This window comes from Rattus norvegicus, chromosome 1 (genome assembly GCF_036323735.1).
Source record: "Rattus norvegicus strain BN/NHsdMcwi chromosome 1, GRCr8, whole genome shotgun sequence".
Taxonomy (NCBI): domain Eukaryota; kingdom Metazoa; phylum Chordata; class Mammalia; order Rodentia; family Muridae; genus Rattus; species Rattus norvegicus.
The window spans coordinates 265,574,770-265,596,842 of record NC_086019.1 but is presented as its reverse complement, the minus strand read 5'-3'; the positions used below and the strand labels follow the sequence as shown (position 1 = coordinate 265,596,842).

The 22,073-nt window shown below is 45.3% G+C and overlaps 2 protein-coding genes across 20 annotated transcripts in view; one reads left to right on the top strand and one right to left on the bottom strand.

Annotated features, from left to right (window-relative positions):
• Positions 1-1,928, bottom strand: part of Nhlrc2 (NHL repeat containing 2) — a 60,733-nt gene extending 58,805 nt beyond the window's left edge. For 8 of the 9 annotated variants that reach the window (XR_010066447.1, XR_010066446.1, XR_010066448.1 and 5 more), the window contains exon 1: positions 1,331-1,508. Coding sequence is in view for 2 of the 9 variants with exons in the window: in XM_039110139.2 (XP_038966067.1) it covers positions 1,331-1,508 (178 nt within the window). In the remaining 7 variants the exon portion in view is untranslated. Of the gene's footprint in view, positions 1-1,330 lie in introns of all 9 variants that reach the window. The other variant, NM_001107444.2, reaches the window with a different exon arrangement.
• Positions 1,856-21,756, top strand: Dclre1a (DNA cross-link repair 1A). 11 transcript variants are annotated; one of them, XM_006231635.4, is made up of 10 exons: positions 1,856-1,993; positions 2,467-3,538; positions 4,480-6,096; positions 7,439-7,572; positions 8,343-8,461; positions 10,120-10,260; positions 11,940-12,085; positions 13,115-13,269; positions 19,591-19,732; positions 21,266-21,753. In XM_006231635.4, exons 2-10 carry the CDS (start codon positions 3,073-3,075, stop codon positions 21,424-21,426), a joined length of 3,081 nt encoding a protein of 1,026 aa, XP_006231697.1. In that variant the 5' UTR covers positions 1,856-1,993; positions 2,467-3,072; the 3' UTR covers positions 21,427-21,753. The 11 variants fall into 11 exon arrangements, 9 of the variants coding, with proteins under 9 accessions (XP_006231697.1, XP_063138844.1, XP_006231696.1 ...); XM_006231634.3 differs by having other exon boundaries at positions 1,943-2,198; XM_063282774.1 differs by lacking the exon at positions 10,120-10,260.
• Positions 21,757-22,073: the final 317 nt, after the last annotated feature.

The following is a 22,073-nucleotide window of genomic DNA, read 5'->3' as shown; positions in this document are numbered from 1 at the left end:
TGCTCAAAATCAAAAAGCTAACGAAAGAAGTGCGGGGATTCAGTTTCAGGTCGTCCTGGATTACCTGTTAAACTGCAGGTGGTACCTTCTGAAGAATGAGTGTTTTCTAAGCAGATCTGTAAACTACAATCAAGACCAAGCATAACTTTACCTCAAAAACTGCTGTTTGTTTTTAACATTCTGTTAACAACTGGGTGCCATAGAACATGAGGCTATGTCAAAAACAAAGCCTGATTAATTTCTTACTTGTATGATGTCAGTCACAGTGATCAAATATCATAGTAATATAGTAAACTTACTAGAAAGACAAACAAAACTAGGAAACTGCAACATTTCTCAAAATTCTAGCTGATGGCCTGCTGGTTTACAATGGTGTATTACTATGTGCTTTATTACAAAGGTTTCAGAAGATATCTGTACACCGCATACATGTGTTCGTCATTTTGAAGTTTCTCCGAGGAGATCAACCGCCACGCAGCCAATTCTTTTGCAATTCCACGGTATTTCAAATCCGGTATAGTAATAACGAGGGAGAGGGCAAGCCCCTCTCAAGGTGAGTGCAAAAGGGTAGGAAAGATATCCAAGACTGTTGTGGAATGAAGGAGGAACTGATCTATCCTTCCGGGAGATATCTGAGCCCTGACACAGGTAACAAATTAACTATGCATGTGGTTTCAGTGTCATGCCAGGACACGTGCCAACACGAGTAGGCTAAACAATGACACTCCCAACCAAAAATGGTAAAGGAGCGTTTTGTTTAAACTGCACTACTGGGAGTAACTATTTCCCATGTTCCAACAGTTCCCACAGCTAGGATTCAAACATGAGTACTAAGCTAAAATTGACTCCAAATTTTAAAGCTCAACAGGTTCACCACTTTGAACGCGGGAACGCGGTAGGCCTAGAGAAGCATCAGATGTAAGGTCTGTAGTCTGCAGTTCAACTTTAGGGGTTATTAGACAGGCAGGTTCCCTGGCCGTGCCTGTGCCTCGGTTTCCTTAACTGTAAAACAAGACTAGTAAGAGGGTCCCGGTGGGTTGTACTAAGATCTCCCTTAAGTGCTTAAAACAGTCTGTGGCACGTAGAAACTAACTGATCGATACACTTCCACGGAGTCTTGTGGTCACTGACGTCAGGCCACGCAGGGTTCGAGACAGAGATGCAAAACACTGGTCCCCGCCCAGCAGAAACCCCTCCGAGGGTTGCTCCTCTGCCTCGGGGCTGTGGGCGGACCACAGGGCACCAGATCTCCAGACTGCTGGCGGGAGGGAGCCATTCTGAGGAAGGGGAGGACCCGGGAGCGGCCCCCACCCCGACGCCAGCCCCTCACCTTCCGGAAACTCAGGCACCGCTAGGTCCTGCTCCCAGCCGTCCACCTTCTGCAGATACTGATAGACCAGGTCATCCTTCTCCTGCTGGGTGACGGCGTCCAGCAGGGCGTACTCTAGAGAGGTCTGCGCGGGCAGAAGACCCGAGAGACTCGCGCCGCGCGCTCCGGGGACCGCCATGTTGCGCGAGCTCCCAAGGGCTCCGGGTCCGAAGGCGCGGGTCGGACCAGCGTGCGCCGCCCTCTTGTCTCAGAAAGGGACCCGACCAGCCCGGACTTGCGCCACACACGCTTCCGCCTACTCTAAGCTTTCCTTCAGACGCCAAAGTCCAAAGGGCCGTGCTTCCCCGGCGCGTAATTAAACTCCAGAGCTGTCCACCCCCCGCCCCTCCCAGGTTCCGGGCGGCCGTGGAGCCTGGACGTTCAGAGCGCCTGATTCGACACGGGAAAGGCTGTGGGATCCCGCTCTAGAGGAACTGGGAACCCATTGCCTTTGGAGCCCGACAAGGTTTCCAAGACAAATAAAATTCAAATAACTATGTGCAAAGTTAAAAAAGAGCCGACTTAAGAAAAGCCTCCCCAGTTGTCCCACTCTTAAACTGACATCAGCTGATTCGGCACGGCAGTGACAGCGGGACTGCGTTCCCGCCAAGAAAGACCCGAAAGGTAAATAGGGTAAAGCAATACTCAGAGGAGAAGCTTTGTTATGTAGGCAGTGAGGCCAGTGGTTTTGTGTTGTTAACAACAACCAAAAATAAAGTGTGCTGTGACTCTGGGTGTGCTGAAAGTGCGGGCGCGAATGGAATGTCCCGCGAGCGGAGGCGGCGCCGAGAGGAAGCAGCTGCAGCTGGTCCCCATGCTGCCTGGCCAGGTGTGCCCGCGAGGGACTGCTGGAGGGGAGTGGGCGAGCCGCAGAAGGGCCCTTTGAGAGCTAGCATTGCTTAACCTCAGAATAACCTAGGACCCTTTCATTGACCTTCCCCGACCCCAGATCCAAAGGCAAAGAGAGGGAGCTTGTAGGAATTTTCTGGTATCTGACCTCTCTGGAGGTCTACAGAGGTGGCTGATGGCTTTCGGGGCAGACAGCCCCAGGGGTGTGGAGTACAGTCTCACCTGTTTGAACTTTGTTCACTGTGCAGGGTTTGATCCTATGATGGAGGAAGACATGGACTGACCCAGGAAACTGAAGCTGGTTGGATTCATGAGGGACGTATAAGGGTAGCTGTGGGTTGTAACCAACACCTCTTTGATTATGGCGTGACTAGTTTTGCACTCAGTAGACTAGGGATTGTGACTGGACTTGTGAATGGACACTTGTCCACATGAATGAGAGCCACAATAGCTTCCTAACCATTATATAGACCCTGTTTTCAATTAAAGTCATCGAGCCAGGTACTTCTCCATCAGTGCTTAACATTTGAGGCATTCTTGATTCTTATTTTCATAAATCAAGCTCTGGAAAGTTAAAAAAAAAAACCTGAATGAAATAGTGTGTCATGGTGTAAAGAAAACCGTACAGATGTTACCCTGTGGTGGATTCTCTTAATTTTTATTGTGGTATAAATGGAACAGCAGTTGTTCACAGGTACTAAGTGGGCTGTGGGCCAGTACCACTAAAGCTTTCAGTTCCAACCAAATTAGTTGACTTTTGGTTACTTTTTTTTTCCTATTAAAATTTCATTATAAGAAATGCACTGTGAATTCACCAAAGACTAGTGCCACGCTCGTAAAAAATCATTTTTGCCATGTTAGAAGACGCGTTTTGGGAAGAAGACATCTGGGAATATAAATCTAAAAGAAAACCCAAACCAGTACATCCAAATAGTTGTTCTGAAAATATTTCAGAATCTGTTGAAAAAGCAACAGATGGAAAATACCAGTCCAAAGGAAAAGGAAACAAAAAGAGAACTTCAGAAAATCCTGGCGAGACAAAGGACCATCCAGTGTGCCTTGCAGAAACAAACAGTCAGATTTCTGCAGGATCCAGCCAGAATTCAAGCTGTAGAGACGACATTCAGCAGTCTCAGAGCAAAGAGACAACACCAAAAAAGCAATGTAGAACAAACAGAGGCAAGCAGGCGACCCCAAAGGTGCGCCCGCTTTATGATGGACACTGCCCTAGCTGCCAGATGCCCTTCTCCTCATTACTAGGTCAGACACCCCGGTGGCATGTTTTTGAGTGTTTGGATTCTCCACCCATCTCGGACACAGGTAAGAAAAGGCCCAGCGAGGCTCCTGTCAGTGTCCCCTCAGTGCTGGGATTATAGGCACTTGTAACCATGCCTGACTTGCTTATGTACACATTGGTAATCGGAACCCAGGTCCTCGTGTACACAGCAGGTACTTCATTGACTGAGCTGGCGTCTCAACTCCTCAGTTGCCATAAATGTCACTGAACATTCTACTTGCTCCTACATAACTCCTATAAGGACCGAATAAGTTGGATAGTATTAACATTTTAAAGATGAGCATTCCTACGGGCTCAATTTGTTCTCCTACTTTTGAATCAGATAGAAAACTATAAATACATTTGGTTTCTAAATAGGGACGTGTTGTATTCATCATGCGTGTTAGAATACCGGAAGAGGAACTAAAAGGTAGTTTTAGATGATTCAGTCTCACAGAAATGTGTCAGTAACAGGAGTGGTGCCATGTTTTTATGATATTTTAAGATAAATGTCATGTTTAACACACAGACAGTTCTCCTTGGACTATATGGAGAATGAGTTTTGACTATTTGTTTCTAAGTTACCTCAAATTTCCTTGTGGAAAGAGGATCCGAAAAGCAATATAAAAGTACTTGGCTTAACCTTGTAAAAATATATTGGATTAATTTTTGGTGTTTTAATGTTGATTTTGGCAGTTAGCCATAGATGTTGCCATAGTTCTTAGACGGGACCCATGGAGGGCTAGGCATGGTGGCCCACACCTTTCATACCAGCGCTTGGGAGGTGGGCAGATACCTGTCAGTTCAAGGACAGCCTGGTTTACATAGAGTTTGGGATAGCCAGGGCTCTGTAGAGAGACCCTGTCTCAAAAAAACAAAACCAAATGGTGAACCGTGGTTTTGTGCCTAGTAGTTACTTTATGGTGTTAGTGCGGTCAAGGTTTAGTGTATAAAATGATCTTCTTTCTTTTTTAACTATTTCCAGAGTGCCCTGACGGCGTGCTGTGTAGCTCCACAATTCCTTCCCACTATAAGAAATACACTCACGTCCTGCTTGCTCAAAGTCGAGATAGCAAGGAGCCCCTCAGCCCCTCGCAGGCGTTGGCTGGGCGCTTCGCTGCAGCACAGCCAGATTCTTGTAACCTTGAGGAAAGGCGGTCTGTGCTTCTGAAAACTGAGGACTCAAGAAAAGTGTTAGAAGATTCTTTGTTGATGATACAGTGTCTAAAAACATCCCAGCCTCCAGCTGAAACCAACAGGAAGAGTGCCTCTTCTCCACGTTCCCAAAAGTCACTGGTTCCACAGCGTGCAGAGTTTGTTAAGAGAGACCAGCTGGTGGGAAGCGGATCTCCCCTTGCTGAGGTTGCCTTCAACTGCCAAAGCGAGTCAGGGAGTACTGGTTTGCCATTGCCAGAAAATGGCTGCGGCGACTTCGAGATCTCTTACTCTCCGCTGCACAGTGACGAGGAGACTTACAACTGCGACCAAGAGCTGGACGACTCACAGCAGGAGCTGTTTTTCACCCAAAGCTCTAAAGACAGCAGCCTAGAAGATGTCTCTGCCACGTTCGAAAACCTTCATGGTCCCTTCCCAGAGGAAGCAGAGGGGATCCAGCCCACAGCGAAGACCCTGGCCGCTCAGGCTGGGTGTAGTGCGCTGAGTAGAGGCAGTACAGGAAATGACTCTTTCCAGCTCATCTCCCGCACCTCGGGTCGGCTTTCCGGAGAGGACCCATCAGATACAGATGCCGCCTTCCTCTTGCTTTCACCTGCGCCGTCGGCAGTGGGAGGCGCTACTCCTAATTGCCAGACCACCAAGGCAAAGCCAGAAAAATTCCACTCACTTGCATCACGTCATCAGCAACAGAAAACTGAAACGTCGGCCGCCGGCAGTCATACCTCGCTGCCACTACTTCTAAGTGCCATGTCAAAGCCACTTGAAAAGGAGGGAGGCGAGCGTCTGCCTTTGCATCCAACCCAAAGTCAGAGGAGAGGATTATGGAGTAAGGGCTCGGGTGCTCCAGGCGCTAACTGTGCCTGCTCGAACACACAGAGGCCCTCTAGCGCGCCCCTTAACAAGTCATTGAGCACAGCGCCTTCCAGCCCCAAGGGCAGTGCAAGCCAACCTTCTAAGAAAGTAATGAAGCAAATGGACATAGGTGTGTTTTTTGGACTGCCACCCAAAACACAAGACACATCACCAAGGGAAAGAGCGTCAGAAGGGCCAAAGGCCAGTCCAGTTGTGAGTCCCAGTGAAAAGAGGCCCCGGTTGTGCAAGAGGAAAGCGCAGAGCTCCCTAAGTGACTTAGAATTTGATGCAAAGAATTTAAATGAGAGCCAGCACTCTATGGAACTGTCTGGAGAGAGGGCCCAACATCGAAGAAAGAGACATAAAAAGTCCAATTCACCACAGGAAGGAACATACCAGGGAAGGTCAGGTCACCTCACTAACAATCCAGAGTTGGGGGCAGTCAGCTTGAGGAGAAGCAAAGCCTTTGCAAGACGGACTCCCAGCAGGACGCAGAGAGGGGCCGTGAACATTTCCGAGTCCTCTGGTGGAGGGGAATCGAGGAGAACATGTCCGTTCTATAAGAGAATCCCCGGTAAGTTGAAATACCAGCTTCAGCTCGTCAGGGAAGACACAGCAATGTTTAACGTCACATTTCTGTCGTTGAAATAATTTGTGTAGAGTATATACAATATATATTTGCTTTTTATGATACTTTGGGAATCTTTTAACAGAATTAGCGTTCAGGTTTTTTTTTTTAATTTTTTTTCTCCATTATCAGCAAATTTTTATTAACCATTTTCTATAGGATACTATAGTGATTAGGTACCCATTATAGAAAGGCATGTGAACAGTGAAGATTCCACGTAACCTTAAAGACGTAAGATGTCGGTGTAAAGATAACAAAAGCTGAGGATAAACAGGCCTAGTGGCTTAAAAGGGGGAGTGGAACAGGCTCTACCTACCACAAAGGCCAATTTTAAAGCAGTGCGAGAACCTAGGGTTTTCTGCTTTTTTATGTTCCAATTGGGTACCTGCCCATGCCTTCACAGATAAATAAGTTCATAGGAAAATTGAATTCTATTGCTAACAGGAACTAACTCTTCTATTAGGGAACAGCAGGAATTCACTCAGCTTCTGATACTGCCCAGAAATACCTCACTGATGTGGGACCAAGGCTGCTTCTGTTTTCAGTGATCATCACACTTCATTTTTTATACTTTACACATGCTACGTACGCACGTGTACATATTGGCCGCCTCGAAAGTGTGGTGAGGCTGAGTCAGTTTGCCTGCTTATCAGCGGTCAGCACACTTGACTGTTTCGTCCATAAGCACATTTTAGAACAGTGTTTCTCAAGTTCACTTTTGTCATTTTTCCTCCGGGAAGACTTTCGAGGCAACCCCTTCTCGTTTCCTTCCTCCTCCGCTAACCCAAAAGGAAGTCCAAGGACTACAGATAATATTACCTGTCTTTTCTTTTACTTTGGCTCTTTGGAGGATTGCAAACTTTGGTATGGTTTTTGATCCCTGAGAAGCCTATCAACCTCACCCCCTCTTTGGAATTCATGGCTTTGAAGTTCTAACTGATTCTCTTCTCCATGCTTGGTAGAAATTAGAGATGTCACCTACCTACCCCTAAGTATCAGTACTGCAAAAGCATTAGTCAGGGAAATGAAATGATTGGTTTGTAACTTAGTATTTTTTAATTATTATTATTATTTTTGGGGGGAGATTATTCCCAAGACTCTACACTGGAATATTTAGCAGACACAGGAATTATTCCTCCCTGTTGATAAATGGATGTTTTTAAGAAACTCATAGTGAATTTGAAGCATAAGTGAGAGGAGCAGAGTGGAGAGGCCCGGCAGTTAGCGGGGACCCAGGTGTGTGAGCCCCTGGCTCCTGCTCACCCCACTGCGGGGCGTCTCCTTGCAGGGACTGGCTTCACCGTGGATGCTTTTCAGTATGGCGAGATCGAAGGCTGCACTGCCTACTTCCTTACACATTTCCACTCTGATCATTATGCTGGGTTGTCGAAGGACTTCACACGGCCGATCTATTGTAGCGAGGTAAGTTTCAGTCCTCTAAACTCTATGGAATGTTGTGACCTTGAGAAACGTTGCTATTGAAAACTAGAAGAGCCAGCATTGTGCTGGAGAAGACGGCTAAGCAGATTGGCCATTCAGGTTTGAAAGTCAAGTGGGTATGTATAGTCACTAAGCCAAGTCTCACTGAGAAGCATGCACCTGAGTGCCTAGGTAGATACAGAGACACAATACTTAATGTCGGGAGTTTGTACCTTCCGGTAAAGGAGAGCAGGGTTATTACCACAGCAGTGGTGCCTCAGACTCTGTCCCCAGCTGGAGTTTAGAAGACGTTTCATGGTGCAAAATACCTTGAACAGGTTGTTAGATCGTGAACATTTAACAGTTCCCCGGGGCTTCAGCTAGAATGCGAAGGAATCCTCACAGGGCTCTGGAAGTGTCCTCTTTACTCAGTGAAAGAATGAATCAGGCAGTCTGTGGAGAGGCCCAGGCACCTCAGAAATCCGTACTTTGAGCTTCCGGAAAGTTAATATCCAGAACACACCACAAAGAAACAGAGGAGATAAACCAACAGTGGAGGGCAAGGGCCAGGTCAGGACGTGCTTCGTGTGTCCTGCAGGGACGGCGGGCCTTTCTCCGATGAACAAGCAGCAGAGTGACATGGGAATTTCACAGACCCGTGCCTGCTGTGGAGGGTTCACATGCATAACAGCAGGAAACCAGAGAGCACTGACACACCGTGGCCCCCACTGAACATGATACAGTACCAGCTTCTTACACACCCTGCCTTGCAGATCACTGGCAGTCTGTTGAAGAAGAAGCTTCGTGTGCAGGAACAATACATACATCAGTTGCCGATGGACACCGAATGTATAGTGGACGGTGTGAAGGTTGTTTTGCTGGATGCCAATCAGTAAGTATGAAGGTCTCCTCAGTGACCCACTTACCACTGTAGGCAACACACAAGTGCCATAAGAGGTGCCTGCCTTAAACAGCATGGAAAAAGAAAATGGCTTTCTTGGCATGCTTGTCCGAGAGCCTAGAGCTGACAATCTGGATTCTTAAACCAGAGTAAATACTATTCATATTTTTTTAAAGAATTATTTATTTTATGTATATGAGTACACTAGCTGACTTCAGACACACCAGAAGAGGCATTGGATCCCATTACAGATGGTTGTGAGCCACCATGTGGTTGCTGGGAATTGAACTCAGGACCTCTGGAAGAGCAGTCAGTGCTCTTAACCACTGAGCCATCTCTCCAGCTCCCTATTTCTATTTTTGAAAATACAATTTCACTATCAGATACAATGTAGAGTAAATCCGTTGTCTTGTTATATTTTGTACAGTTGACTGGCAACACTTTATATTTTAAAAAAAGAACACTTTGTTACTGGTCTTCAAAGATGAAGTTTTCCAATTTCCTTAACTTAGGTAAAGTAAAATCTTATATTCTATTTGGATACCAGAGGATTGGCCTGCTGCTCCCACCCTACTTTTAAACTTAAAAAAAAATAAATCATTTAATTTTAGACTCTAAAGATTTGGAAGATTTCTTTTTCCATTGGTATGGATAGCATTCTCTCTCTCTCTCTCTCTCTCTCTCTCTCTCTCTCTCTCTCTGTATGTATGTATGTATGTATGTATATATGTATGTGTGTCTCTCTGTCTCTATCTCTGTCTCTCTCTGTCTTTATCTCTATCTCTCTGTCTTTATTTGTCTCTCTGTCTTCCTCGCTCTGTCTATCTGTCTCTCTCTGTGTCTTTTTGTGTCTGTCCTTCTGTCGTTCTCTCTGTCTCTCTGTCATTCTCTCTGTCTCTCTGTCTCTGTCTTTCTTGCCCCCTTCTCTACCCACCTCCTTCGTTTTCTTCTTCTTCCCTCTCCCTCTCCATCCCTTTCCCATCTGCATCTCTACCCCGCACTGTATGGAGCTATCAAGATTCATGTTGCCCAAACACAGCAACCCACTAGGCTTCTTTCTGGGATGTGAGCCTGTTCTATAGAGACCATAAACATCTTGGAAAAGAACTAAGGCAAAATCTAGATTTGCTGAAGTCCAGGCCAATATTCTCATGTTAAGAGTCTTTAAAAAGGGGGTTGGGGATTTAGCTCAGTGGTAGAGCGCTTGCCTAGCAAGCGCAAGGCCCTGGGTTCGGTCCCCAGCTCCGAAAAAAAGAAAAAAAAAAAAAAAAGAGTCTTTAAAAAGAAAAAAAAAATGTCTTCCAGCCTTGCTGATACTTCTTTTTTTTTTTTTTTTTGATCGCCAGTTTGAGTTCTGATGTTTTTTAGAGTTGTCCTTACTGCAATGTTTACCACAGATCACACAGTTCACATAAACTATTCGATCAAGCTAGGGTCTCAGCCAACTCTGATCAGACAGAAGTTGTCCTAAGGGCTTAGAAGCCAGGCCAGCCTATCCTGAAGACGGTACCGTCTTGTAAATGTGCACCCTGTAGATGTGAGCTACCTTCCCTGCACACGGGGCCGCCGTTGGAGGCCATTCTCCTGTTGATGATGAGAGATGTGCTTTGTCTGTTCCCTGCATGTGCCTCTAAAATGTTTGTACCCAGCTGTCCAGGTGCTACCATGATCCTTTTCCAGCTTCCTAACGGTGCCGTCACACTGCACACTGGAGACTTCCGAGCAGACCCCAGCATGGAACGCTCTCTCCTTGCCAGCCGCAAAGTCCACACACTGTTCCTAGACACCACGTGAGAAACCTTATGTGTTCCCCCTTGTCCCACCCATAGCTCTGCCCTGAGTTGTGTGGGTAATTTAAGCATCTGCTTAGATCATTTAAATGGTGGTCTACAGGCAACTTTGTTTTAAGAGTGTTTATCAAAAGGAAATGCCATTAAAAAACCTGCTAAAAGGCAAATTTAGAATTATAGGTCATAATTTTTTGTTATTTTAATTTTGAAAATAGTTATAGGCAGTCCTGTTACTAAAAAGAAAATTGGGGGACAGACTTTAGGAAAACACCTTTTAAATTATTGTTTTTTCTGAAGTGTCCATATAGTTATTGGGTATAGTTATAAAGAGGAAACAGAGGCCACAGTGGGGTTTTGCTTATGAGTATTGGAATTACTTTTATTCTTTTCTTAAAAAGGTAATCTATAAGTGATACCTTTGAATCCTTCAGTGATACAAATACAGCCAACTAAATGTTCATGTTTAGATTATGTGATCTTAGCCTTACTAAGATAGAAGTGACAGAAATTATATGTATTTGTACTATACGATGTAATTCCGTGTATTAAATATTTGTACTATACAATGTAATTCCATGTATTAAAATAACACTGATTTGTTGGGATTCAAGTGTATAAACATTTCAAGGATTCTTTGGATAAGATATTTCAGTAAAAGATTATCTTTCCAAAAAATGCAGAAACACCAAAAACAAGTCTTTCCGTGGGTGTTCGTTCTCAGTGACATGTTATGTTCTTTAAATGGTAGATAAATTAAAGTAACATTTTTAAGACGTGTAGTTTTATTCTTCACGGGTTTCTGGATTTCTTTGTGTTAGAAGGAAGGACTGAGATTCGTTCCCCTTTTTGATGACTGAGTACCAAAAACAGTTCTGACAATCATGAAAAAATCATTTGTTCAGTGCTTATAGTATATTATACTTTGGAAAAAACCACCCTCTTCATCTCAAAATATATACAGATAATTAGTAGCTGGGAGCCAGCCTTTCACTGGGTGTTTTTGAGCACACAGTCCAGCTGGATCTGTTGTGTGTTTTTTAAAAGATTTGTTTTATTATCTCTAACTCTGTGTCGGAGTTTGTGCTCCTGGGAGCAGGTGCCAGTGGGAAGGTAAGCTGTTAGAGCCCCTGGAGCTACAGGCCAGGTTAGGATCTGCACTCCTAACCCATGAGCCATCTCTGCAGCCCCTGTGTGTGCTGTATTCTTGTGATGCATGCATTTATGGGTTTATGAAAGGAAATAACCATGTGTATACCACCTTTAATTTGAGATATTAGATTAAATTTATATTTAGTTTCTTATTTATTAAGTCAGAACTCTTGTCTATAAATATCAGTTGTATTTTCTTTGACAGTGACTTGGGTTTTAAAATAGATACTGAGTTCTGTCATTCATAAGTAAAGTGGTCAACTGAGAAAATATATTCTTATTGAGAAGAAGAATATTCAAACACGGAACTTCTTTGAGGATGATAAAAACATAATTAAAAAATGTATGGTGAAAATCACTATTGTGCATAAATTGGCAGTTGCACGTATTTCCATTGTGGGCAGTGCGGGACTGGGTGGTTTTAGTAGTTGTGTTCTTGGAGTATGAACTTGGTTTGTTTGTTGTCTTGTAAGCATCCGAGCAGAGCTGCAGCTCTTCCTCCGTCAGTAAGAACCATTTCCTTGTCACAGATACTGCAGCCCAGAATATACCTTCCCGTCTCAGCAGGAGGCTATCCAGTTTGCCATCAACACTGCCTTTGAGGCTGTAACTCTAAACCCACGTGCCCTTATTGTCTGTGGCACGTACTGTATCGGAAAGGAGAAAGTCTTCCTAGGTGGGTGGCAGTGGTATCTAATTCACATTAATATATTATAAAGATCAGACTCTTGCATGGGCCCTTTCAGCCCTGCTCCCGCATTTGATACTTTCTGAAATGATCCAGTATTACCTTTGAAGAGGAAAAATGGATAGTGCTCGACACTAAACCGGGAGGCTAAACTTTGCGGGAACGTTTGACAAGTTTGAACATCTTGACACTTAATGTCTATAGGTAGTCCGTGCGTCACCGTGGTCTCAGCCTTTAAGGCGCTCACTGCATAGCCATACCGCATCATTCTTTGCTGTACCTACCAGCGAGCCAGCAGAGAACAATCTAACTTTTGCTCCTGGGTGATTGTTTCTGTCTTCCTGTAGTTTGTCTAGGTGATAGATGTGTCATTTAGTTCCTGCAGAGTGGTCCCTGATTCTTAAGTGTGATAACACCATGCCAACCTCCAAGAGATGAAGTAATAAGGCCAGGGCTCTCACACGTGCCAGTGTTCTTCCTTCCCATCTGACTGTCTATGCTGCTTTCTTTGCTTTCTTTTAAGATCAATTGCACTTTCAGTCAGGTGTGTGTGTGTGTGTGTGTGTGTGTGTGTGTGTGTGTGTGTGTGTGTGTGTGTATCTGCATCTGTGCATGGTAGTGCAGGTGCCCACAGAGGCCAGAGGATCCCATCAGTTACCTTGGAGCTGGAATTCCAGGTTTTGAGCTGCCGGCCCAAGTAGGATGCTGGAACCAAGCTGCAAGGGCAGAATGTGCTCTCAGCTACTGAGCCATTTCAACATCTGCTTTCTATGCTTGTTTTGTAGCTTTTCATTGATAAGTAATCAGCTCTTTAAAGTAAATTCTTTGGCCCTCTCGTTGTTAATTACACGTAGCCAATGAGCAAATCATTTGGTGATTTGTGGTTAAAATGAGAATGTTCGTTTTGTGAATTAGCTTTTTTTATTTGGTAATTTTGTACTTTAAAATGTGAGTAAGTTGTGACTCTGTTTAACAAGCTGTGGTTTCATCGTTTCTTTTCTTTTGCGTTGTCTACAGCCATTGCCGATGTTTTAGGTTCAAAGGTGGGCATGTCCCAGGAAAAATATAAAACTCTGCAGTGCCTCAATATACCCGAAGTCAGCTCCCTCATTACCACAGACATGTGCAACTCTCTGGTTCACCTCCTCCCCATGATGCAAATCAATTTTAAGGTAAGCACTGGAAAGGTATTTATCCTAATAGAACTCTAAGAAATTCTGTCAGAATTCTGAAAATACCCTCCTCCCCCGACAAAAACATTTGATGTTTTAGCTTTTCTGTGTATACACCTCTGTTGGGTAATTCCCATGCCACCAGGACTTCAGACATAGACAGTTAGCCCAAAGGAAGAAACACAGATAGAAAAGCATGTCCTAGCTGGTCATCCAGGCTCTGTTTCAGGACCATTTTCCTAGTCATCTTGGGGTGAGGGAGGGGTTAGACAGTTGTAAGTTTTTTCCCTCAGGCCTGTTCTGTTTGGTTCTGACTTTGGCCCCTATTAATACTGGCATGAACTGCTGGTGTATTCTGACAGGAAGCTCTAGTGTGAATCCCCAGGTATAAGCTCAAACAGTGATATGGAAGGTCTGATACGTCCCTGTGGTTTGGGGGCCTATCTCTCAGATTTAAGTTCTAGGATTTTTTTCTTTGCATTTTGTAACATTTTGACACCTGCCAATGGAAACAGTAATGTTGTGTATAAGCATGAATATGGCAAAAGCAAGACCACATTTTTTGCATTGTGTTCTAAATCATGCTTATTAATAACCGTGCCTGAAACTGTGGAAGAACTCACAGTAGCAGGATTCACAGCAGCCCAATAGCAGAGACAACCATCAAATAGTGAATGAACAAATACAATGTGATGTATCCAGGAAGCAGGGCGTTCTTCAACCACGAAAATGATGGAGTAGTAATACACGCTATGGCATGAGCTGCCGGGGATAAAGGGCTTCTTTTCTGGATGGTGTGGCCGTTGTAGAATTTGGTAATGGCAGTGTTGCCCAACTTTGATTTTGTAAGTAGACTGAAAATTGCTCAACTGTGGGATTTTAACACTGGCAGTTGCTGCCTAGACACCAAGAGAAAAAACACAGTGAATAAGCAAAGGAGAGGTAAACAGAGACCAGAAGCAGAGCCGGCTGCTGTGCGGCCAGAGTACTCCAGGGGCTGGGCACGCAGCGTGGCTTCCTCAGAGAACTCAGTGGCTTTGCTGTGGTGGGACTAGTGAGAAACGGGTGACCCTGGAGGGGACACTGAGGTGACCCCGATGGGGACACGGAGGTAAGGCAGTAATTGGCGAAGCGAGGCTTCTCAGCAGCCTTGCTCAGAAAAAGGACTCGATGGCTCCTGACAGCCAGTAGCTTTACAGTGTTCTGGTCCTCGGGAGCTGCTTTTAGACTGTATTTTTATCGTTCCAGGGCTAAACAGAAATAAATCTTGAGGCAACTGCAACCTCAAGCACAGTTTCTATGCGGGAACTCAGACGGCTTTCAGGGCAGACTGGAAGGCTTTCTGCAGAGCTGATTCAGGCTGGCCTTCTTGAGAAGGGAGTTACCCGTGCTATTGTCTAAAGGATTACTACTCTCTCAGCTTCTTTTACCACTTCTGGGAGTTTATACTAAAAATTCATCCTGTATGAAAAGTCTGTGTTTTAGGGGTCTCAGATGAATGTCTAAGAAAGATAAGGGCGGGTGGGTGGAGTCCCTCCAGGCACATCTGAAGGGTGGGGCTGGGAAGCTCCAGGGGTGAGCCACACCTTCTTAACCTCCTGTGCCCGCTGTGGGTGTGGGCTTAGAGCAGCATCTCTTTCCCGCCTCAGGACTCTCCCATCCTCCCTAGGAGTGAGCAGATAGTGGGGAGATTTGAATAGTCCTACTCTATCAGGCACAGAGGAGTGGAATCCAATGATTATTGTAATATCATATCTTTTTTTTTTTTTTTTTTGGTTCTTTTTTTCGGAGCTGGGGACCGAACCCAGGGCCTTGCGCTTCCTAGGTAAGCGCTCTACCACTGAGCTAAATCCCCAGCCCCGTAATATCATATCTTAATGATTATAACCAAGTTTACCAAATATCTGTACTGCATCAGACATAATGGCTTTCTTGTTAAAAGACAAACCCAGGAGTTTCCCAGGTATTCAGGGAATCTTTAAAGGGTTTTAGAGTGTGGGGTCAGTAACATGCTCACTGTACAAGGACTTGAGTTCTATCCCAGACCCATGCTAAAAACAAAGAAACAAACACTAACCGGGTATAATATGTGCTTTGTAGACCCAGCACCAGGAAGCAGAGACAGCTGGATGTCTAGGGCACCCTGACCAGTAGCTTAGAACACTTGGCAAGCTTCAGGTACTGAGAGAACCTGGCTAAACAGTAGATGGGTCCCAGGGAACGACACACAGATAGCCCTCTGGCCACCACAAGCCCATTGTGTACCTGGACCTGAGCACACACAGCACACCCAATCACATGCACTCACATATCTAAAGATAAAGGCTGAGACGCTGCAAATGATGCTTAGTTCTTGCTCACCGCTCGTCCCAAGGTCTCACAGGTGTCTCACGGTTGACCACCACCTCTGACTTAACCCTTATTGACCAAATGTGGTAAAACACAATACAGAGATGCTGTGGGGGTTGCTGGTGACCCGAACTAAACCTTGGCAACATTGCCAAGGCGTTTTCCTCACACACTGGTTACCAATAAACATGGGGAGGCAGTCATAAATCAGGGGTTTTGTGTTGACTCAATTGTTTATAATAACTCTCCTCAGGAGAACAGACCTACAATTGTAGCTGATGCTCAGTGAGAGGTTGCTGGCAGCCTTCTCTGTAGATTTGGCTCAAGCAACCACAAGTTTCTATTTGTAGCACTGGCTTATATCACATGTTATATTTAGAATAACTGATTTGTCTCATAGGAACCAAAAATTGGTTCTCATTTAATTCTTTCAGGTAGTTCGGACACATGGGCGTTTTGTGTGTGTGTGTGTGTGTGTGCGTGTGTGTGTGTGTGTGTGTGTGCGCGCGCGCGCACCCTGTGCTGGTAATGGATGCTGCCAACTAGACTCCAGTTGATGGGACAATGGGTACAATTACACGTATTATCATCATTACCATCTGCGGTCTCTGTTTACTGTCACCCGGCTGAGGGCGAGGTGGTGGAAAATAGTACTTAAGCAAACAACTAAAACAAGAACTGGGAAACGTACAATGCTAGAGATGTTTACTATAACATCAGTGTCTGCAACTCCAGCTCTTAATATCTAAGTTAGGAGCTGACTAGAAACATGGTCCTTTCATGATAGATATCTTTATATTTTCCTCAAATTAATAAAAGCTTTGGTTGGTACAAACGGAAGTCCAGCGGGGCTGGGAGGATAGCTCAGCAGATGAACACATGCTGTGCAGGCACATTCGGGACTCACATCTCCAGCACCCAATAAAGGCCAGGAGTAGGTGCAAGTGCTTGCAGCCCCAGTACTGGGGGTGCAGAGACAAGAAGGTGGCTCGTGCTGGCCATCAGCGTATTCCAGGTTAGTGACTGACCCCAACTCAAAGGATAGGCAGAGCATGATAGAGCAGGATATCCCATACCCCATGTCCTCTATACACATATACACATGTGCTTGTGCACACACTCGTGCACACACACACAATTACTTCATCAACAAAGCGCATTCTAATTCATTCTACACTTTTGAAATCCTAGATTTCAACCTTAAACTCTAAAGTGTTGACCTAAAAATAGCTCCCTTATGTCAGCGTTACCCCGTTCTCATGCCACTGTTGCGGTCAGCTGAGTGTCTCTAGTCTTTCAAAAGGAGGTTTTTGAAATGTAGCCCGTTATGACTTTAGCTGAGACCCTTTAATTTATTCAACACTTACAAGAGGAGCAGGTGTGGCGGTTTGAGTAAGAGTAGCCCCTGTAGACTTACGTGTTTGGATGCATAGTCATCAGGAAGTGGCACTTTCTTTGAGAAAGACTAGAAGTTGTGGAAGTGTCTTGCTGGGGGTGGACTTTGAGGTTTCATAAGCCCACCACAGCCCCAGTGTCTCTGTCTCTGTGGCTCACCTTCTGTTCCAGCACTGTGCCTGCCATGCCCCCTGCCTCGCTGATAATGGATTAAACCTCTGAACCTGTAAGCCAGCCCCTAACTAGACGTTTTCTTTATAAGAGTCACCTTAGTTGTGATGTCTCTTCACAGCAATAAAACAGTGACTAAGGCAGAAGTTGGTACCAGGCACTTGGGTATCGCTGTGACAGTTCCCGCCATTCTGTTTGATGGAGGTATGGGACGGGACGTTTGAACTAGGAAAGTAGTTGGACACTTTAAGTCGGGCTTGATGGGCCACCCTAGTAGGGGAGCCTGGGAGACAGTGCTGATGGCGATGTGAATTGTGAGGGCCCCGCCTGAGAAGTGTCAGAGGGTGAGAATATTACCTTTTGTTTGGTATTTTGTCAAAGAACATGGGTGGGTTTGTCCTTATCCTAAAAATCTGCCTAGGCTAAAGAGTTTTGGACAAATGGTGTTGACTGAGAAAGTTTTAAGATAGTCTAGTATTGACTGTGTCATACGATTATTGGTAATCACTCTTATGCTGATCTATAGTGAAAAGGAGCACGCTGGACAAAGAGAAGTACACAGTGTACAGTGAGGGGAAAGGGAGCACCAGGAAGTCTGGTGGAGCTGAGAACTGTGCTCAAGGAGATACAGTGTTTAAAGAAAAGCCAGATGCTAAAAGAAATAATGGAGCAGTAGCCTCAGGGGAAGACCCCACCCAGCTAAGCTTCCAACCTGTGAGAAGGAGTTGAGGAAAAGCTTAAGCTGTGAGGGAGACCACCAGCCACAGAGCCAGAAAGCTGATGCAGACATAGGTGAACACAGGGTCCTGTTCCAGCCCCAGCAAGCAGCAAAACTTGTCAGCTTCAGCCTCCCGGTTCTGGGTTTAGAGTCAAGAATACAAGAAAGGAATTGGGATGTCTCCCTCCATGGCTAAGGAAAGTCACTGAGCCCAGGAGGGTGTGAGGGATATCCCTGCATGCAGGTCCAGAGAGGCCTTTGTGTGAAGCTATGAAGGTGAAGTCTGGATTGCCTTAGAAACCCCAAGATGTTAGGGATACCTTTCAGGAAGGGCAGCAGACCAGATGTGGAACCAGTCCAAGTAAGTGAAATGTGTCGCAGTCCACAACGCCAAAAGGAGCTGCAAATCTGGAGAGCGCTCTGACGTCAGGGGTGGAGTTGTAGAAGTTGAGGTTTGACCTGCTGTGTTTAACAGGTGAGTCTCAACAGACTGTGGAATTGTAGATAACGTTGAGTCTGTGGGAGACTGGGGACTTCTGAAGTCAGACTAAATACATTTGCAGTATGATATGACTACAAACCTATGGGGGTAGCGGAGTGGAATGTGGTGATCTAAATAAGAATGCCCCACTTAAGCAAATGTTTGAGTGCTTAGTCACTTGGAAGTGGCACTGTTTGAAAGGATTAGAAGGTGTGGTTCTGTTGGAGTTTGTATGGCTTTGTGAGAGGAAGCACCACTAGGGGTGGGCTTTGAGATTTCAAAAACCTGTGATAGGCCCTGTCTCTCTGTCTGTCTCTGTCTCTCTGTCTCTCTGTCTCCCCGCCCCCCCCCCCTCTTTTTAGCCCCCAATTAAATACTTTCCTTTATAAGAGTTGCCTTGGTCATGGCATCTCTGCAGAGCAATAGAACAGGGACTGAGCCCAGAAATGGTAGCACACGCCTTTAATCCCACACTTGGGAGGCAGAGGCAGGTGGGAGCTTGGGGCCAGCCTGGTCTACAGAGTGAGCTCCAGGAAGGATGCTCAGGGCTACACAAAGAACCCTGCCTCCAAAAACTAAAGACCAAACAAAAACAAAACAGAAAAAGCAATGAGTAAGACAGCACATCACCTCTGATTACAGCGCCCTGAAGACCAAGATGAGTCCAGTTTATGTTTGAGGTAAACAGCAAGTGCCCAGGAAGAATGCCACAGGACATCTTTAAAATCTGGGTACAGTACAGTACCACCTCAGCGGATTGCTGTGCCCTTCCTCAGCTCCCCTCAGCTTTGCTCACAGACTTGTGTTGCATTTCTGTCTATTGTTATTGTATTAGTGTCTCTGTGTCGCTTTGCTCACAGACTTGTGTTGCATTTCTGTTTATTGTTATCGTATTAATGTCTCTGTGTGGCTTTGGAGCTAACTCAGATCAGATTTCACTTCACTCAGCTACTTAGGTCCCAAATGACCTGTAGGGCTTCTTTCCAGATGCTGCCTTGGCCAGTTCCAGAAAGAAGGAAAGAGGAGCTTGTATGTGTCTCCCATGACTGTCTCTTTCGAAGCATGGCACTGGCTCATTGCACGGCAGTCTTGCAACAGAAGCTATCTGTGACTGCCTGTGCCAGGCCTCTGATCTCGCCGTTTGATTCCACAGACTCCATCTCTGTTGACGCTGACCAACGGTCAATGCACTGTTTTCATTTAACAGGGTTTGCAGAACCACTTGAAGAAGTGTGGTGGGAAATTTGATCAGATTTTGGCTTTCCGACCTACAGGATGGACACACTCTAACAACATAACGAGCATAGCAGATATTACTCCCCAGACAAAAGGAAACATAGCAATATATGGTAAAGTCATTCAAGCTTCCCGTTTTCCAGACATTTCTCCTTTTTATGACATCTCTTCATTTGTGCGTGTATACCAGGTGTGGATGTGGAGATGAGAGGACGACGGACGTGCTGGAGTCAGTCCTCTCCTCCTGCTGTTTGGGTCCCAGGGGTGACACTTGGTTATCAGGTGTGGTAGCAAGTATCCTGACCACTGAACCACCTCTCTGGTCCAGAGCTTCTCCCTTGAGATGCACTTGGAATGCCTGTCTTAACTTAATTAATGCTTAAAGCACTGTAAAATTAACAACCAAGAGAAACGGGTAGCAGAGAATTTAGCAACCCAAGAGTTTCAGGTCCCTCTAACTCTGAGCTCCTGCCCAGTGCACTGTAAGCCAGCATGAGGGAGCGGAGCTGGTGAGTGTCCAGTGCCGCCCAGCGCAGGCCACTGCATGTGACAGTCGGTGATTTTAGAGGAAACGATAGTTACTTGAAACAGGCAATGCTGTGGTTTTATACCGCGCTGTCAGGAAGCAGCAAGGTTGTGGCAGGAAGAGGTGAGTTAGATGTGGTGACGGCAGGGTGGCAGCTGGTGCAGGCTCCCTTTGGGAGGTTTACCCTCGCCCTCAGAATGTCGGGTAGGGATGAGCTGCATGTCACCACTAACGGACCGGTTCACTCTCAGAGCCCTCCATTGCTCTTTAAGAAAAGACAATAAAGGGGCTTTAGGAGCCCTTGTTTCGCGTCTTGCTTTTTCTGTATGTAAAGCTGTATTGAGGATTGCTTACTCTAGGAACCAGAGGCCCTTGTGTGTCTTTCTTCCCATTTTCCGATTTCCTCCAGATTTCCTGAAGCTCACGGCTGAGGGGAGAGTGTAGTGCAGTGGTTCTCAAGCTTCCCAATGCCGCGACCTTTAATGTTCACACCGTGCTGACCCCAGCCTAAGTTATCTTCACAGCTCCTTCAGGACTGTGATGCTGTTACTGTTAGGAACCATAATGTTAATGTCTGTGGTTACCAGTGGTCTAAGCCACCCTCTGACTTATTTGACTCCCAAAGGGGTCGAGACCACTGGTTTAGAGGAAGAAGAAAATCCCAAATGAATGTAGTTCTCCAAAAATGCATGTGTCTAGGTATATGCATTATAACATAGTGGTTTTGTTTTCTGTGTGCCCTGAGTTTTATGATAAGTTAATATTTTCATCATTCTTAGTCATAAAGACTAATAAAGGTTTTATGTGTGTGCAGGGGTGTTATTTCTTTTTTCTTCAAGACTGTTTGTGTAGCCCTGGCTATCCTGAAACTTGCTCTGTAGACCAGGCTAGCCTCAAACTCAGAATCTGCCTGCCTCTGCCTTCCAAGTGCGTTGTTAAGGAAGTGTGTCACCACCACACAGCATAGCATCAAGTTACTTTTATCATAACTAAAATACCAGAGGGGGTTTTTTTTTTAGAATAATATTCTAGATTGCTTTTTCATATAATATATATATTCATATATATTTTTTTATTAGTTTGGTTTTTAGAAAATAATCTCTTCCCTCTGATGTTACAGGAATCCCCTATAGTGAGCACAGCAGCTACTTAGAAATGAAGCGTTTTGTCCAGTGGCTAAAGCCACAGAAAATCATACCCACCGTAAACGTCGGCACCTTTCAGTCCAGGAACACGATGGAGAAATATTTTAAGGAGTGGAGATTGGAAGCCGGATACTGATGCCGTCACAGACGTCAGCTGGGCTCCATACAGCAGGCATCAATAATGAAATCCATGTGCAGCACGGTCCCTGAGAACAGTCGCAGGGTCAAGTTCCTCATTTGCTTTGAACAGTGACGTACCCAAGGTGCTGGGCACCTCTCAGAGCCCCCAGGGACAGCTGGGAGTAGCTAGTCCCAGTCCCTTTCATTCTTAATCTCTTCCCCCATAGAAGCAACAGTCATCTGCAGCAAACATGGACACCAGACACAGAGCATTATCTATGTAATTGTGAAATAAAACTTTTATATAATATGTATTCCTAAATAAAATTTAATATAGAACTTACCATAGCATCTCTGGATGGGTTTCGTTGTTGGCTTATTTTCTTTTTAGTAAACTTTTTTAGAGCAGCTTTATTTTCACCGCAAAACTGAATAAAAAAGTAGAGTTCCATATGCCTCAAGCCCATACTGATTAAAGCCTGCTCCCACTATAGCATCCTCTACCAGAACGGTACACGCATTAACATCACTGAGTGTATGCCGACTCTGAAAAGCCATAGTCTATAGTTTGCACTAGGATTCGGTGGTGTTGTGTATTCTATTGGCTTTGACACATATATAACACATCAATCATCAGGGGCCGCACAAAAGTTTCACTCCCCT